Below are 18,448 nucleotides of genomic sequence, written 5' to 3'. Positions count from 1 at the left end.
TTTATGACAGAGCCCAATAAAATAGATAAGCCTTTGGTTAATTTGTTTTAAAAAAGGAAGAAGGAAACCAAATGACTAGTGCCAAAAATGAAAAGGATGAATTCACCATCAGTGAAGAGGAAGTTGAAATAATAATTTGGAACTTTTTTGCCCCATGTTAGGCCAACAGATCTGACAGTCTAAGTGAAATGGATGAATATTTACAAAAATATAAATTGAACATGTTAACAGAGGAAGAAACAAAATGCTTGACCTCATTTCAGAAAAAGAAATGAATGAACTCCCTAAGAAAAAAATCTCCTGGACCAGATAGATTTACAGGTGAATTCTACCAAACTTTTAAGGAACAATTCCAATACTATATAAATTGTTTGGAAAAAGAAGGCAAAGAAGGAATCCTGCCAAATTCTTTTTATGATACAAGCATGGTCCTGATACCGAAATCAGGAAGAGTCAAAATAGAGAAAGAAGATTATATTTTTCACATAAGTTTTGTGGGGTTTTTTGGCAGTCCTCAAATGTAAGACTAAGGAGCTTCAATTTACTTTTTTTTTACTTAAAAAAATTAGTATTTTATTTTCCCGCAGTTACAAGTAAAAGCAATTTTTAACATTCTTTTTTAAAAACTTTCCCATTTCTCTCCCTCTCTCCCCAACCCCCATCATTGAGAAGGTAAGCAGTTCAATATAGGTTATACATGTGTAGTCATGCAAAACATATCAATAATTCACTAATAAATGTTGATGCAAAAATTTTAAGTAAAATATTAGCAAAAAGATTATAGCAATTTTTTATGAGGATAGTACACTATGACCAGGTGGGTTTTATACCAGGAATGCAGGCCTGGTTCACTATTAGGAAAACAAACAGCACAATTGACCATATCAATAACAAAACCAACAGAAATCATATGATTGTCTCAGTAGAAGCAGAAAAAGTTTTTGACAAAATGTAACACGCATTCCTATTGAAAACACTGGAGAGCATAGGAATAAATGGAGCCTTCCTTAAAAATAACACACAGAATCCACTTAAAACTATCAGCAAGCATTATATGCATTGGGAAGAAGCTAGATGCATTTCCAGTGAGATCAGGGGGTGAAACAAGGATGTCCATTATCACCATTGTTCTTCAATATGGTACTAGAAATGTCAGCTTTAGCAATAAGAGAAGAAAAAGAAATTGAAGGGATTAGAATAGACAAAGAAGAAACTAAGTTAACATTCTTTGCAGATGATATGATGATATACTGAGAGAATCCTAGAGAATCAAGTAAAAAGCTACTTGAAATAATAAACAACTTTGGCAAAGATTCAGGTTACCAAATAAACCCACATAAATCATCTGCATTTCTGTATATTTCTGACAAAGCCCAACAGCAAGAGATAGAAAGAGAAATCTCATTTAAAGCTACAGTAGACACTATAAAATATCTGGGAGTCTAAATGCCAAAATATACCCAAGGACTGTATGAATACAATTACAAAACATTTTTCGCACAGATAAAGTCAGATCTAAATAATTGGAAAAACATCAGTTGCTCATGGGTAGGCTGAGCTAATATAATAAAAATGACAATTCTATCTAAATTAATTTACTTATTGAGTGCCATACCAGTCAAACTACCATAACATTATTTTCTAGAGGTGGAAAAAATATCAAAATTCATCTGGAAGAACAAAAGTTCCAGAATATCAAGTGAATTTCCACCACTAGGAAAGGTGGCCCAGCCCTACCAGATTTCAAATTGTATTATAAAGCAGCAATCATCAAAACCACTTGGTACTGGCTAAGAAAGAGAGGGGTAGACCAGTGGAATATGTTAGGTACTTAAGACCTAGTAGTCAATGACTATAGCATTCTACTGTTTGATAAACCCAAGGACCCCAGCTTCTTGGATAAGAACTCATTCTTTAACCAAAAACTACTGGGAAAACTGGATAACAGTGTATCAGAAACTGGGCATCGACCAATGCCTGACACCATACACAAGAATAAAGTCCCAATGGATACATGATCTAGGTATAAAGGCTGATAACTTTAAACAAATCAGGGGAGTAATGAACAGTGCATTTGTCAGATTTATGGAGAATGGAGAAATTTATGACCAAATGAGATAGAGAACATTATGAAGTACAAAATGAATAATTTTGATTACATTAAATAGAAAAATTTTTGCACAAGCAAATTTAATGCAACCAAGATTAGGAGGGAAGCAGAAAACTGGGAGAGAATTTTTGCAACTAGTGTCCAAAATATAGAGAGAACTGAGTCAAATATACAAGGATACAATTCATTCCCCAATTGGTAAATTGTCAAAGGATACGAACAGGGAGTTTTTAGAGGAAGAAATGAAAACTATCTATAGTCATATAAAAAAATGGTCTAAATCACTGTTGATTAGAGAGAAGCAAATCAAAACAGCTCTAAGATACCACATCATACCTATCAGATTGGCTAGCATCACAAAACAGGATCACAATAAATATTAGAGAAGATGTGGGAGAGTTAGAATATTAATACTAATTTATTGGTGGTGGAGCTGTGACTTGATCCAGCCATTCTGGAGAGCAATTTGGATCTGTGCCCAAAGGGCTACAAAAATGTGCATACCCTTTGACCTAGCAATATCGCTTCTAGGACTGTGTCCCCAAGAGATCATAAAAATGGGAAAGGGTCCCATGTGTACAAAAATATTTATAGCAGCTCTCTTTGTAATGGCCAAGAACTGGAAATTGAAGGGTTGCCCATCAATTGGGGAATGGCTCAACAAGTTGTGGTATATGAATGTAATGGAATACTGTTGTGCTATAAGAAATGATGAACAGGAAGACTTCAGAGAGGCCCGGAAGGATTACATGAACTGGTGCTGAGTGAAATGAGTAGAATCAGGAAAACATTGTACACGATGACAACCACAGTGTGCAAGGGATCTTTCTGGTAGACTTAGCCCTTTTCAGCAATGCAAGGACCTAAAACATTCCCAAAGGACTCTTGAGACAAAATGCCATCCACATCTAGAGAAAGAACTATGAAATTGGATCGCAGAATGAAACAGAATATTTTCTCTTGTGTTATGTTTTGTTTTGTTTTTTTTTCTCATGGTTTCTTCCATTCATTTTAATTCCTGTATGCAACCTGCCTAGTGTGAAAATGTGCTTAGTAAGAATGTATGTATAGAAAGCATATAAGATTGCATGCCTTCTTGGGGAGGGAGGGGGAAAAATCCAAGACTTTTGGAAGTGATTATAGAAAACTGAAAACAAACAAACAAATAAAAGCACTAGAGAGCACAGGAATAAATGGAGTTTTCCTTATAATGATAAGGAGCATCTAGGTTAACACCATTAGCAAGGATTATATGTAATGGGGATAAGCTAGAAGCTTTCCCAGTAAGATCAGGGGTGAAAGAAGGATGTCCATTATTACCTGTTATTCAATATCGTACTAGAAATGTTAGCTTTACCAATAAGAGAAAAAAAAGAATTTGAAGGAATTAGAATAGGCAATGAGGAAAGAAAGCTATTTCTCTTTGCAGATAATATGATGATATATATACTTAGAGAATCCTAGAGAATCAACTAAAAAACTACTTGAAATAATCAACAATTTTAGCAAAGTTGCAGGATTTGAAATAAACCCACATAAGTCATCGGCATTTCTATATATTACTAACAAAGTCCAGCAGCAAGAGATGAAAAAATTCCATTTAAAATAACAATACAATTTAAATTTAATTCTGAAATTTAAATTTAAAATAGTATAAAATATTTGAGAGTCTATCTGCGAAGACAAACCCAGGAACTATATGAACAGAATTATAACACACTTTTCACACAAATAAAGTCAGATCTAAGTAATTGGAAAAATATTAGTTGTTCATGAGGAAGCTGAGCTAATATGATAAAAATGGCAATTCTACCTTAATTAATTTGCCTGTTCAGTGCCATATCAGACTACCAAAAAATTTTTTATAGAGCCAGAAAAAATAAAATTCATCTGGAAGAACTAAAGGTCAAGAATGTCAAGGGAATTAATGAAAAAAAAAAGCAAAGAAAGGTGGCCTATTTGTAACAGATCTGAAACTACATTATAAAGCATTATCATCAGAATTATTTGGTACTGGCTAAGAAGTAGTGGTGGAGCAGTGAGATAGGTTAGGTTCACAAGACGCAAGAGTCAATGACTATAGTAATCTACTGTTTCATGAACTCATACTCCAGCTTCTGGGGTAAGAATTCACTAGTTGACAAAAAACTGCTGGGAAAACTGGAGACTAGTGTGGCAGAAAGTAGGCATAGCCCAACATCTTACACTGTATATAAAGGTAAGGTCAAAATGGGTAAGTGATTTAGATGTAAAGGGTGATACCATAAGCAAATTAGGAAGGCAAGAAATAGTTTGCCTATCAGATCTATGAAGAAGGAAAGAATTTATGATCAAACAAGAGATAAAGAACATTCTAAAATGCAAAATGGATCATTTTGATTACATTAAGTTAAAAAACTTTTGTATAAACAAAGCCAATGCAACCAAGTTTAGAAGGAAATCAGAAGGCTGAGAAACAAATTTTACAGCCAACATCTCTGATAAAGGAGTCATTTCTAAACTGTATAGAAAACTGCATTAAGTTTATAATAATACAAGTCATTCCCCAACTGATAAATTGTCAAAGGATATGAACAATCAGTTTTCAGATGAAGAAATGAAAGCCGTTTATAGTCATATGAAAAGATGTTCTAAATCACTATTGATTAGAGAAATATAAATTAAAACAACTCTGAGATACTGCCTCACATCTATCAGATTGGCTAATGTGACAGGAAAGGAACATGACAAATGCTGGAGGTGTGCAAAAATTGGAACGCTAATGCATTGTTGGTGGAGTTGTGAACTGATCCAACCACTCTGGAGAGCAATTTGGAACTATTCCCAAAAGGCTATAAAACTGTGCATACCCTTTGATCCAGCAATGCCACCAGAAAATTATAAAAATGGGTAATGGGCCCACATATACAAAAATATTTATAGTAGCTCTTTTTTGTGGTGGCAAAGAATTGGAAATTGAGGAGATGCCATTCAATTGAGGAATGGCTGAACAAGCTGTGGTATATGAGTGTAACAGAAGAAAAACTTGGGAAGACTGATGCGAAGTGAAGTGAGCACAACCAAGAGAACATTGTACACAATAGCAGCAACATTGTGCAATGATCAGCTTTGATAGACATAGCTCTTCTCAGCAATATAATGATCTGAGACCATTCCAAAAGACTAGTGATGGAAAATGCTATCCATATCCAGAGAAAGAACTATGAAGTCTGAATGCAGGTCGAAGCAGACTATTTTCTTCCTCTTTTTTTCTTTCTTATGGTTTTTTCCTTTTGTTCTGATTCTTCTTTTACAATATGTCTAATGTGAAAATATGTTCAGTATGATTGTACATGTATTGCCTATGTCAGATTGTATGCCATCTTGAGAAGGGGAGAGGGAGAAAAATTTTGGAACTCAAAATCTTATAAAAGTGAATGTTGAAAAGTATTTTTACATGTAATTGAAAGAAACAAAATTTTATTAATTGGGGAAAAAAATGGAATGGGCTGCCTTCAGGTAGTATTAAGGTTATGATACTCAAGACCTTTTCTGATCCCTCTACTTATTACTGCTATCTCCTCAAATTATGTTTCATTTACTTATCTTTGTATATGCTATACATAGCCCTTTAGAGTAAGGTAATCTCTTTGAGAAAGGAATTATTTCATTTTTTATTTTTGTATCTAACATATGTATCTTGCATATGTGGGAAAATAAGCCTCTTTTATTTAAAAATTGTATTAATATCTTTTTCATAACAGTTATTTCCTACTCTTTGTGCGCTTATAACTCTCCCTTGTAGCCACAAAGGAGGTATGGTGGCTATTAGCCTAGCTGTTTGTTTATCTGTTAGGTTCCTCAGGGGAGCTGATTTTCACTCTTATTGAATCTGCCCCATGCATTAGCCTAATTACTCTGTATTTTGACATTATTCTAGGAGGAGATACATGTCCATCAGGCATATCACTCACCTACTTCACTCCTTTTTTTCTTTAATAACTTCAACCAGTCCGTTAGCAAATGTGTGTTAACCAATTACCATGTGCTGGACTCTGAGCTAATCTTGGAGACTAGGTCCTGTCCTCAAGGAGCTCCCTTTTGGTTGAGGGAGAAAACATGCAAATACCTATGTACATATCAGATACAGTTTAAATAGAAGAGAATCTTAGGGGAAAGTCAAGTTATGAATGCGAGAGAGGGGAATAAGAAAGAGGTCCTGCACTATGCCAGAAGCAGTATTTTGTAAGCAGGTTAATTGGATTAGATGAAAGATAATAAAAACAGAAGCATCACTTATATGTACAATGACATTGATATAAAAATGTTTAATTTTGAAGACACAAATTACTATGATTCCAGAGGACCAGTAATGAAGTTTGATATCTCCTTATTGACAAGTGATGGATTCATGGTATATAGTATGAGAATTTGTTTTTAGACAGTGAGGGCTTTTTTTTTTTTTTTGCTTAACTATGAATATTTGTTACAACCAATTTGTTTATCCCCCCATGGTATAGTTGATGGGAGGAAGAGAAAATAGATTTTTATTCATGAAAAAAATTAGTTTTTAAGAAAACTGAGATCAAAACCCAGACTTAGTAGTGTACACCTGTAATCTGAGCCCCTGGGGAGTCTGAAGCTTTTGGATCTCTTGAGTTTGGGAGATCTAAGCTGAAGGGGGCTAGGCTGATTGGGTGTCTGCACTGTCTGGCATCAATACTTGTGTCCCCCAGATTGCCTAAGGAGAGGTTAATCAACCCTGGTTGGCATTGGAGCAGGTCAGAACTCCAGTGCAGATCAGGAATGGGATCTGACCTATGAGTGGTATCATTAGCACTTCCAGCATGGGTGAGATAGACTCATTTTTTTAAATTAAAAAATAAAAAACACAAAAAACTATTGAGGTCAAACTCTAACTTCCTCTAGGAAACCTTTTCCAGCCCCTGTGCTTTCCCTTTCCTCAAAGGTACTTTCTGTTCACTCAGTATTTTGATTTTATGTATTAATTCACATATCATGTATCTGTGTGTTGTCCCACTTCTTCAGGCCTGTTTTGGCTTTTTTTTGTGTATCTCGTGCTTAGCATAGTGCTTAGCACATAGTTAGCCGTCAATAAATGCATGTTGATTTGTTTGGTGTTTTAAGTATTTTGGAACGTAAACTGATCCATTCCCATATCCATCCCCTACTAAAGACAGCTATTTCTAGGCTGGAGTTGATGTCTCCCTCGCTCACTTTCTCTTTCATTGATCTCTCCTTCCTCTTGTCTCTCTTCCCCTCCCCCTTATCTCTTCCTCTTTCTCTCCTCTCAGCCCAGGAATGAGGATTAACTGAGAAGTTCAGTGTCCTAATTTTAGATTTCCTGTTTCCTCATGAAAGCTAGGAGGACTGACTATCCTGCAGTGAGAGCTCAGGGTGGGAAGCCTGTGGTGATTCTCATGGTAGCAGCTATGCAAATTGAGCAATAGAAGGCAGGCTCTTAGGTCCCTTCTCAGGATCTGAGAATCCTTCAGAAGACTTTTGTCTGCCCTGCCAACCAAGGAGTGGAAGTGGGGTGCAGATAAAATGCTCCAGAGGCTAATGCCCATGTGGCATTGCCTGTCCAGCAGCAGCAGAGGCCCAGTAATAGCCTTGGATGTTTGGCCTTTGGTTCCCTTTAAGTCCCTCTCTAGCCTTCACAGATGTCACTTTTTGTTTCCTACAATCATGTAAGCTTGAGAGGTTAAATGGATTTAGGAAGCCATGTCAGAACATCAGTGTGCTGACAGGAGGAGTAAAATGCCCTTACTGTCTAATAACCAAAACAGTTAAGCAAAATCAACAAACTTAGCAGTGGTATCTTATGAGCATTTCACATCAGTAGTTCCCTTACTTCTCTACGGAATGGAAGGTGTGTTTTTTTATCTCTTTTCTGGGACCAAGATTAGTCATTACAACTAAGTGAGAGTTTGGGTGCCTTTTAGGACTGTTTTTGTTCTCTTGGTAAATATTGAATTTAATTAAATTAGTGAGTTCCTTGCCTCTTAGAAGTATTCAGACAGAGAATGGTTTTGTCGATGGTGGTGTATAGAGAAGATACCTGCTTTAGTTAGGGGTTAGACTGGGGTGATCTCTGAGGCTCTTAGTTTAAAATTTTATTTGTCCATAAAACCTTAATGAGTTACAGACTGTAGAATTTGCTCAGTCATTATAATAATGTATAATGAACTATAATACATATGTAATAATAAAATACTTAATATTTAAACATAGCTTTTCCCAGAAGAATTCAAAGGATTTGTTTTATATTTTCAATAAGACATTTTATTTTAGTATTACCCAAATATTATTATATCTGAACCTTACTCTTTATCCTACAGATTATGTGCAAGAATTTGAGTTATAATAATTACAGATGTTGGGAAGCCTTTTAGACATGAGTAGAGAATTTCCTCTTAAAGGTTAAGAAGGTTCATTTACTTACATTTCAATTTTGGTAATGCTTTCTTTCCAAAAGATTGAGGGCTTATGTAAATTAATGGAATTTCATAATACTTGCAAGAAAAGGAAGGTAAAAAGAAGAAAAAGAAGAACATTGAGATTAAAAAAGGATGGAAGAGAGACACTGCCATTTATGTGAAATTAAAATACCAAAAAACTATATTGGCAATTCTAGCCTTGTGAGAAGAGATAAGACAGTTACTTTTCTCTCTTCCTTTGTCTGGACCAAAGATGACAAAAAACCAAAAAGCATTGGTAACATTCATGTTAGCCCTTGCTGCCACCTTGTGGAAAGACATACCACTTTCTTCTGTGTTTTGATTAAAGTTTGTGTGATTTATAAAATTTGTGAATTGGTAGGCTTTCTGAACCTCCCAAAATGAAATTAAGGAATCAGAGTGTTTCATCTGCTGTGAAATCTTTGGACATTTTAGATTTCTGTATGAAAGAACTATTTTTGAAAGGCTGGTTAAAAGCTTCTTTATGTGAAAACACTGGGAAGAGTTGCCAACTCCCTCAAAAGCTCCCGCACTAAGTAATAATTCATTATTATTCCATTATTTTTATGTGATGGAGACATGGATGGAGGTATCATGATTCATCATGTTTTTCTTATTTTCTTTTAAATTAATCTCATTTTCATGTAGCCTTAGATTTTTAAATCAAATATTTCTTTGATAGTTACTGAATTGAATTCCAGGTCACACTTTCTTATTGTTAACATAATTATTCCATTTTCCCTAGCTTGAAGATGATATTGTTGTTAAGCAGAATTACTTCAGTACGATAAAGAATTTTGCACTTCAGGTCTCTTCTGAAGACTGGATGATTTTGGAATTTTCCCAGCTTGGATTCATTGGTGAGAAAAATATAAATTTATTAATTTTTCAAACAATGTTAGTTTTCTTAGAATATTTAATTGTAGTTTTACCTTGAAGCTCATCTTTTATTGAACATAAGAAAATTTATTTTTCATATGTAAGGAAAATTACATAGTTTGTAGAGTGTTAAAGACAGAGAAATAATGGCATAATTGAAATAAAGAATCATTTTCCAATTGTACTTCTTTAACAAGGTCTCAAATGAGAAAAACAATGTTAAAGAGTGCCACGAGATTATAAGACCATAGTAAGAGATCTTAGAGAACGTAAAGTCCAACTCTTTCATTTTACAGATGAGAGTTTAAGTAACTTCCCAGGTTCACACAGTAAGTTTCTGAGACAGGTTTTTTGCCCAGTTCTTCCTAATTCTCAGTAAATTGTGCTAACCCATATGACCATCGGTGGTACTTGCAGTCCATATTTAAAAAAAGGTTTTGGAGCATTATTTCTTCAGCTGAATGAATGGAAATCCCTGGTTTATGATATTCTTGCACTAAGGCAATTAAGTAGACAAGTTAAAAACTGAAGGTTTCAGACACAAATTTAAATATAAAATTTAGAAGACTACAATTTCCAGTTCTTAAAGCATTTTAAAATAAGGATCTCTTACTGTACCTTGGTATTCATTTAATACTCAACTGCTCTAAAATTGTAAAAGAAACCTGAAATAGTGTGAAGTTTCTAAAACACAGATAGAAACATGAACCAAATCCATCTTGTATTTTGCAGTTATACAGTTCTAAAATATGATTTTTACTTAAAGCATTTCTGTTCCATCATTGTGGCAACAGAGTTCAGTTAAATAAGCATTCAGTAAACCCGAAACTTTTTGTTAGGTGCTAGAGAGACAGTGTAGTTTAGTAGATAGAAATCTGGATTTGGATGACAGACCTCATTTCAATCACTGTCTTTAAGACACTAGGCTAGTAGTTAACCTCTCTGAGCCTTAGTTTCTTATCTGTAAATTGTGAATAATAATAGCATATACCTCACTAGAGTTTTGTGAGAATCAAAAAAGGTCTGTGTTCCTCCTTCGTTTTCAAAGAAGACCATGCCATCAGAGAAATGATGACGTGACTTGCACTTGACTTTGTTTTAAGTGAGGGAGGGCTGTGCAAGGTCACCAGCCTTACTTTCTCCTCCTGAGCCATCTGGATCCAGTGACCAGATATTCATCAAGATGACTGGAGATGGCCCAGGATGCAATAGGAGACCTTAGCCTATTCAGGTACTCACTTAGAGTAAGGTAATGCCCATTCAGTGAATAGGCCTCTTTAAGAAGTAATCAGGGAATGGCCCCTTTAATGATCGAAAGAAAAAAAAAAAGGAAATCAAAGCTGGGAGGGAAAGAGCCACAGTTACTATTGATAATCACTCTGAAGCCAAGAGGGTCCTGAAAAAAGCCATTAAGTGGAGTTTGGGCAGAGACCTATTGTTGTGCAATGTATGAGCTTCATAGTACACTGTGTTTAAGGTTTTGGGAGAAGGAAGGAAGGAACGAAGGAAGTTCGTAAAGCCCAAGTTAACTGGGGGTCCTCTGGCCATCCAAATCCCTTAACAAAGACAGAAAGGCCTTTCATTATTACAGTGGAGAGAGGCATCATCCTGCGATTCCATGGATAAGGAGAACTCTAGATAGAGAAACATCTTCCACCAGTGCTGGTCAGCACCTTCTCTGTAGTAGCCATATATAAATGTGTAAATTATATATATATTTAAGTAATATCAACTCATTTACATTCCCCAGTGAGAAAGGTTAGCATTTGAAGTTGAAAAATGTCAAAAGACAAACATTTTTATTTGTAGAATAAGAATGGTAATAGGTACCACAAATCAGACCCTATGAAATGAATTCTGCCAGCTGAGTTTAAGGCCTAAGTTCTTAACTTAAGGTCTGTAAACTTGTTTTAAAAAGTTATTTTGATAACTGTTTCAGTATGTCAAGTGAGATAATATTTGCAAAGCAGTCAGCACAGAGCCTGGCACATAGGAGGTACTTAATAAATACTTGTTTGCATCCCTTTGTAATCCTGTGCATTTTGTTTTATGCATGTAAAAAAATAATTTTCTATTTAGAGGGCCTTAGGCTTGAATAGACTGCCAAAAGGACATGACACAAAGGTTTAAGGAATCTTGTTTTAAGAGGTCCTACAACAAAGCTCTATATTTCATTAACTTATTATTGTTTTTTTTTTTAGGTAAAATGTTTCAAGCATCAGATATCACTTTGATTGTAGAGTTCATATTTATGTTTTACAAGGAGAAACCTATTGATTGGCTTTTAGACCATATACTTTGGGTGAAAGTCTGCAATCCTGAAAAAGATGCAGTAAGTTAATTTCTTATAAAAATAACACTTGTTCTGTAATGTATTTTATTTAAGGATTTTTCACTGGTTTAGAAATGTGATATGTGAAAACTTAGACTTATTAATAAAGTCCTGTCTGAATCCACAGTAGAGATTGGAATTGAAATAGATAAAACTGCATTTGCATATAAGACTTTTGAAAAGTTATTTTTTTAAAAATTGTGTCATTTAGTAAGGATCTAGGAAATTTGCTTGACTTGCTGAAGCCCTTTTCTTTTTTGTACACTTCCCTCTAGTGGTCAACAGGTGTCAGTGTAGCCTTTTATTTCTTTTTTAACCTTTCCCTTTCCAACATCACCAGGTCCAAGGGTAGGATGTACATGGCACAGTGGTTCCCAACACTTTTTTGGTCCTTATACCCCTTGGCTTTCACTCAACCATTTCATACCCCCTATTCCGTATGGAAGGAAGGAAATTCTCATAGTTTACCATGTTTATGCATATAAGAAATTTAAAAATCACTTATTTTTAATAAGATAATATAGTCATTTACAGATATTCCCTGTACCATTTTGGCAAGTTTCTTATACCTCCTAGGAGTACACATACTATAGATGGGAAATCTCTGATAGAATTCAGTTCTGCAGTTTTCAGTTAATTTTTTAAAATATAATTCAATTGATTTTTTTAAAAAAATGTAGACCAATACAACATTAGGATTTGAAAGAATCTTAATGTTCATCTAGTCCAATTCCCCTCATTTTACAGATTAGAAAGCTGAAACCCAGAGAGAGAGATTAAGTGATGGTACCCAAGGTCATAACAGCTGGAAGAGAAGAAAGGACTAAAACTTGTGTTTCCTGATTCCCAGTCCATCATTCTTTACACTGCACCATGCTATTTCACATGCCAACAATTATAGAGTCGCTGCCTTAAGTCCTCACTCTAAACTGTGTATGCTTCACAAGCAGATTTTTCCATTTTCCCAATGAGAAAAACAAATATTTCTACTTATTGAAGTCTCAGAGAGATGAGCACCCTGTGCTGTTTATTTGATAATAAGAATACAACTGGTAATACGTAAAGAAACTGAGCTAGATTAGTGTAAGTAATTGTTTGAGGTCCATCTGGTATCTTAAAGAAAAAGTGGTCCAATAGACTGCACCCTCTTGCTTTTCCTTTTTTGCATAGTTTTTTGCATAGTTCAGGTGTCTCTTCCTCTTGTCCAGAAATCAGGAGATATATTGGACATGAAATCCCATAAAAACATGATTTATGTAAAATGTACTTCAAAGCCCATGTTTCTTTTTTAATTATAAGGTTTTGCAAGGAATACTTATTGAATAACTTATTCTATTAAGTTGTTGAGTAACTAACTTGTATTTTCAATAATTTAAAAATAATAATCTAATACAAAAATCATCTGAGTTTAAGTGGTAGTGGTGGAGGTGGTAGTGTGTAAAATGAGGATGACAGAGGGAAAAGTGTACGAAATTCCTTAGCCAAGGAATACTTTCTCTCTGGGACGTCTAGAACCTGAGGTCTTAGTTCTATCTTATTTTTCCATTTGTGTCCCAAGTTAAGGAGTATCAGGTTAATTATGCTATATTTCCCAACTGCAGGAGTTCTTAAACTAGGATCTGTGAACTTAAAAAAATATGTTTTGAAAATGATTTCAGTATGTTTCCTTTGTAATCCTATGTATTTTGTTCTATGCATTTAAATACTTATTAAAATTATATTTACTCATAAATATATATTTATAATAAAATTATATTTATGAAAAATATTAAAAATTCTTAGGAGGGCACAGATTTTGCTAGCCTGTCAGAGGAGTCCATTGGTCAAAAAAATTTAAGAACTCCTTCCCTAATGGGATAAAACAGTGCCTGCTAACACCATGAGAATTTTTTGGTCAGTATTTTAACATCTTGGCTATGGTTCAGCTTACAGCACTGCTCTGGTGTTACTTCTGCAATGGAAATTTGGACCAGTGACACCCTCCACTTACTCAAATGACAATGACCATGAGCTTTTTAGTCCTCTTTATTAGACTGAAGTTCATTTATTGGCTGTAATGTGTTAGTGATTGGTATAATGTCTCAAAGTTTGCTTTTTTTGGTTTTCACATTCTTCTTCGTTATAGTTTCAAAAATATTTGTAATTGTTTTTGAAGTGAACCATTAGGTAATTATAACATTTATAATTAAAATATTAAAAACAAAATCTCAGGTCTTTTGAAATATGATTCAAATTAAAAGTAGATTTCAACATGCTCTTTTTGTTAAGCTAATATTTCTTTCAGAAAATTGCATATATTTACCAGGCAAATCCAAGAATGTTTTGATATTGAGAAAAATGTTCAACATGGAATTATGAAACAATTATTTGATTTTATTTTAGAATAGGTTTTCCATTATTCAGGTGAGTAAGAGTTCACACTATCAAATATACTAACATAATTTTTTTTTCCTTTTGAGAAACATTGTGATAGGCAAAAATCAAATCTACGAATTCGATTCAGGCCTTCCCTTTTCCAGCATGTTGGTTTGCACTCATCACTAGAAGGAAAAATTCAGAAACTCACAGTGAGTGCTTTAATTTCACTATATGTGTGTGTGTGTGTGTGTGTGTGTGTGTGTGTGTGTGTGTGTGCGCGTGCAATTTCATTATATGGATGGGAGTTCATTCTTTTCCTCTTAGTTGCCAATTGCATGTAATACTATGTCTTTTAAAAATTGTCTGTTAGGATAAAGATTTTCTGAAGCCATTACTTCACACAATGCATGTAAATCCACCTGCAGAAGTATCTACTTCTCTGAAGGTCTACCAAGGACACACATTGGAAAAAACTTACATGGGAGAGGATTTCTTCTGGGCTGTTACCCCAATTGCTGGGGACTACATATTATTTAAATTTGATAAGCCAGTTGATGTGGAAAGGTTAGTAATTATTGCTGTTTGATCTTACACTCCAAACTTTTTGTTTCGTTATGGCATTCCAAATATATGTGAGATAAGAGATCTAAGGAATTTGAACCGATACATTAAATAAAAAACACATATGAAATGCTGAAATGAACAGGCTTATTACTTCAGTTGGAAGGTCAGCTTCATTTATTTTAATTGATTAGCTGACTGTCATTTGTAAAATTGTATTTAACAAGTTTCCCTAAGTTATTTTCACTCATCTTGTTATCTTGGTTACTTTTGTTACCTTTCTACTATTCTGTGACATATATTCTGTGCAACATATACTCTTCAGTTGTATCCAACTTATAATTATATTTGATTGTAGTTATATATTGATACCCATTATCTTCTATGGTTGGTACAATATAGCAACCTATTCATTTGATACCATTGGTTACGTGAAGATTTATCTTGTATTTTTTAGACTGCATTGTTTTTCAAAAGAGAAACAAAAATACTAAGAAAAAGCAATACTCAAATAAACTCAATTAACTCTTAAGGTCTTATTATGTGTAAGGTATTGTGTTATGTTTTGGAGATTCAGATGAAAAACTGCTGTATCTCTATCCTTAAGCATCTTATGGGCCAATGATGGGGAGAATGACCCATATGTGAAGAATTATATGCAGGATAGAATTATGGCTGCTAGATGGTAGAATGGATAGACCACCGAATCAGGTGTCAGCTAGATGTGAGTTCAACTGCTGCCTCAAATACCAGCTGTGTAACCCTGGGCAAGTCATTTAATCTGTTTCCCTGTTTCCTCAGCTGAAAATGAGGATAATGATAGCACCTATCTCTCAGTGCTATTTTGAGGGTCAAATAAGATAAGTTGTAAAGTGCTTAATACAATGCCAGGCACTTAATGTTTTTTCCTTCCCTATGAATGTTATAAGAATTAAAGGGGAGAGATCTAGGTAAAGAAATCTGCAGACTGAGAAATCAGTTTCAACTGGGAACTCAGGTTAATGCTTCAAGGAGGAAGTGATAACTGATGTGGGCTGAAAAAGAATCATAATGTGGGGATGTGTTTGAAACATGGGGGAAGGCCTGCCCTGAAGCAGGAGGATATAGGGCAAAATAGGAACTACTGGTAGTCCAGTTTGTCTGAAATGAGATGGGGCATGGGGGCCATCATCCAGAAAGAGTGGGTATCTGGTTTCTAGTGAAAACCAGACAGTGGGGGTAGGAACAGAGAAAGGGAACAGTACCTTTTGGCATGTGGGCTGGTAAATTGGGATGGGGAAAGGGAAAGTCAGTCGATTGTGCTGGCCTCTTAGGCCACCCATTGGAGTCATCAAGATAGAGCACTGAGAGAGAAGAGTGGCTGAGAAATAAGCCTTCAGCTTCTTCACCCACTATTAAGGAACAAGAGTGGGACAATGAAATATTATAGGGGACAGGACTAATCATACAGGTAGAAGAACAGGAAAAGAAAGACCTCGCCCCAGAAACCAGTGGAAGTAAGAGTGTCCAAAAGTTGTTTATGGTCTGTAGTTTTAAGGAGATTGCAGCCTGAGAAATAAGCCATTCATTTTTGGTGGTGATTGAAAAAAGGCAAGTGTTAAGTGTAGAAGCTAAATTATAAGCATAACTTTCTTCAGCAGCATTGGGCTATGGAGGAGGCAGATGAGGAGGCAGGATGATAAGATTGCTTATCCAGGTGGGAACAATGCATAGAGAAGCATCTAAGGGATTTTGAGGTGCATGAGAGTGTCTTGTTGAAGTGACGGATAATGTGGCTGAGACTATGAAGGAAAGGCAAATGAAGCTAGAAGAGGAACAGTAGATTAGAAGAATAAGGAGAGGGATCAAGGTTTGTGATGAGTATGAAGAGCAGTTTCCGGAATGAAACAGTAGAAGAGAACAGGAGGGATGGAAGATAATGATCAAAAAGAAGAATTTCAAATGTCAGCATCTTGGAGATAAATAGTTTTGGGTGATGATAAGGTCAAGGCTGTGATCATCCCTGTGAGCATTTGTGTTAGCCTGAGGAGCAGCCAGTCAGTGCTCAGGTTCATATTACAAGTCATTTACATGGTAAATGACTACACAAGAGACTTACATTGCAAGTTTAGACATTTTTATTGATGTATATATATGTATATAACAGGATTAAGTGGAACTCCTAAGGTCCATAATCCATTCCTCCTAGCCCTAAAGGGGCAACCTCAGTCAGTATCATCAGTCTTGAACTTCAGCTTTCTGAATTCTGAGATATGATGCAGTCTTCACCAACACAAAACATGTATAGCAAAATGTGAGACTGTGCCCCATGCTAAACTAACTTTCCTTGATTGCTCCTTCTTACAGTCTCACAGAACAAGAAGTTTCAATGAGTGCAGCACCAACTAGTTCAGATTATTTGTTGTAATAGTGATCAACCATGCTCTAAGAAGTCCCTAATATGAGTTGAATGCCTTGGTGCTGCCTCCATATTAGGTCTGTGTCCAGCACATACAATGATTCCAAGGTCCCTGAGGAGAGGTGGCTTTCCTAGTCAGCTAGTTTGGTACATAATCCAACTAATTTGACTAGATACGATCCCCTATCATAACTAGGGGGAGAATATCTTATCCCCAAAAAGGGGATTTATTGATCAGTTCATATTAGATCAGTGTCCCTAGCCTGAGTTCATGGTTTATTCCTTTTCCCATAGACTTATAGGGCATCTCTGAGGAAGAGTAACAAGACAGGCACTGAGGGAAGTAGAAGTGCTTATCTCAGTAGTGGGTTATGGTAGGAGCTAGGAGGAAATTAGTTCCTGAGAAGCAGGGATGTCAGCATAAAATCATAGTCTAAGGTTTGTGTATGCTTATGTATATGTGGTATATATATAAGTATGTATGTATATTTACGTGTGTTTATGTAGATAGGCAATGGAATTAGTAATAATTGCTTTCTACCACAGGTCTTGAGGAAGGTGGGAAAGGAACATGGAGGTTGGAGCTGAACAGAGTGACAGAATCAAGTGACATCTGCTTTAGCGGAGAGGTTATTCAGTTGCTCAGGCAGAACATGTATATTGATAATATACATTCAACTTGATATTTTCTTAGTCATTAAAATGTTTTACAATGACTGTCAATGTTTTGGAGGTTTTTCAATTAGATCCTCTAATAGTCAGTCATTGGTCCCTAAATTATCTGCATTTTTGATCACTGGCACCTTTTCTCTTTTATAGAAGGAAATTTCTCGTTGGGGTATTCTTTTTCAGACCATATATATTCAAATGAAATCTGTGATGAATACCTTCAACTGTGCAGATCTAAACCTTCCTATCCTGTGACTCTTGTCCTCCCATAACTTCACACCAGGGGATGAACCCTAGATTTTATGACAATAGATTATTTAGCACTTAAATCAGCATCAATTGTGCCCTTTTGAATTTGGAAGCCTTTAGCTCCATGTCATTTACATTTAGTTTTGTATTATTTCTCCATGGGTACTGGATGAAAGAAAAGTTTTGGTATGATTGATTTGGTAATGTGGTGATAGATAATATTTACATAAGTGTTTTATACATGAAGCATTTTTCTTATAACACCCATTGGAGGTAGGCAGTGGAAATCTTTAAAACTATGACAAAGTGAGAAAACATAAAGTAGATGAGGAATGCAGGAAAATTTAGAAAATGTAGCAGTTCAAAACAGTGGTTTTGGTGTTAATTTTTAGAATTTCAAAAAATATATTTAAAAAAAATAAAGTTAGTCT

At 35.1% G+C, this 18,448-nt stretch overlaps 1 protein-coding gene across 3 annotated transcripts in view; it reads left to right on the top strand.

Annotated features, from left to right (window-relative positions):
- Positions 1 to 18,448, top strand: part of MGAT4A (alpha-1,3-mannosyl-glycoprotein 4-beta-N-acetylglucosaminyltransferase A) — a 151,948-nt gene that overhangs the window by 126,952 nt on the left and 6,548 nt on the right. For 2 of the 3 annotated variants that reach the window (XM_072614605.1, XM_072614606.1), the window contains 4 exons: positions 9,317 to 9,431; positions 11,652 to 11,782; positions 14,242 to 14,349; positions 14,511 to 14,704. In XM_072614605.1, coding sequence (XP_072470706.1) covers positions 9,317 to 9,431; positions 11,652 to 11,782; positions 14,242 to 14,349; positions 14,511 to 14,704 — 548 coding nt within the window. Of the gene's footprint in view, positions 1 to 9,316; positions 9,432 to 11,651; positions 11,783 to 14,241; positions 14,350 to 14,510; positions 14,705 to 17,645; positions 17,820 to 18,448 lie in introns of those variants that run through there. The other variant, XM_072614607.1, reaches the window with a different exon arrangement.

The sequence above is a fragment of the Notamacropus eugenii genome, chromosome 5 (genome assembly GCF_028372415.1).
Source record: "Notamacropus eugenii isolate mMacEug1 chromosome 5, mMacEug1.pri_v2, whole genome shotgun sequence".
Lineage (NCBI taxonomy): Eukaryota > Metazoa > Chordata > Mammalia > Diprotodontia > Macropodidae > Notamacropus > Notamacropus eugenii.
This window is presented reverse-complemented; position numbering and strand designations above follow the sequence as displayed.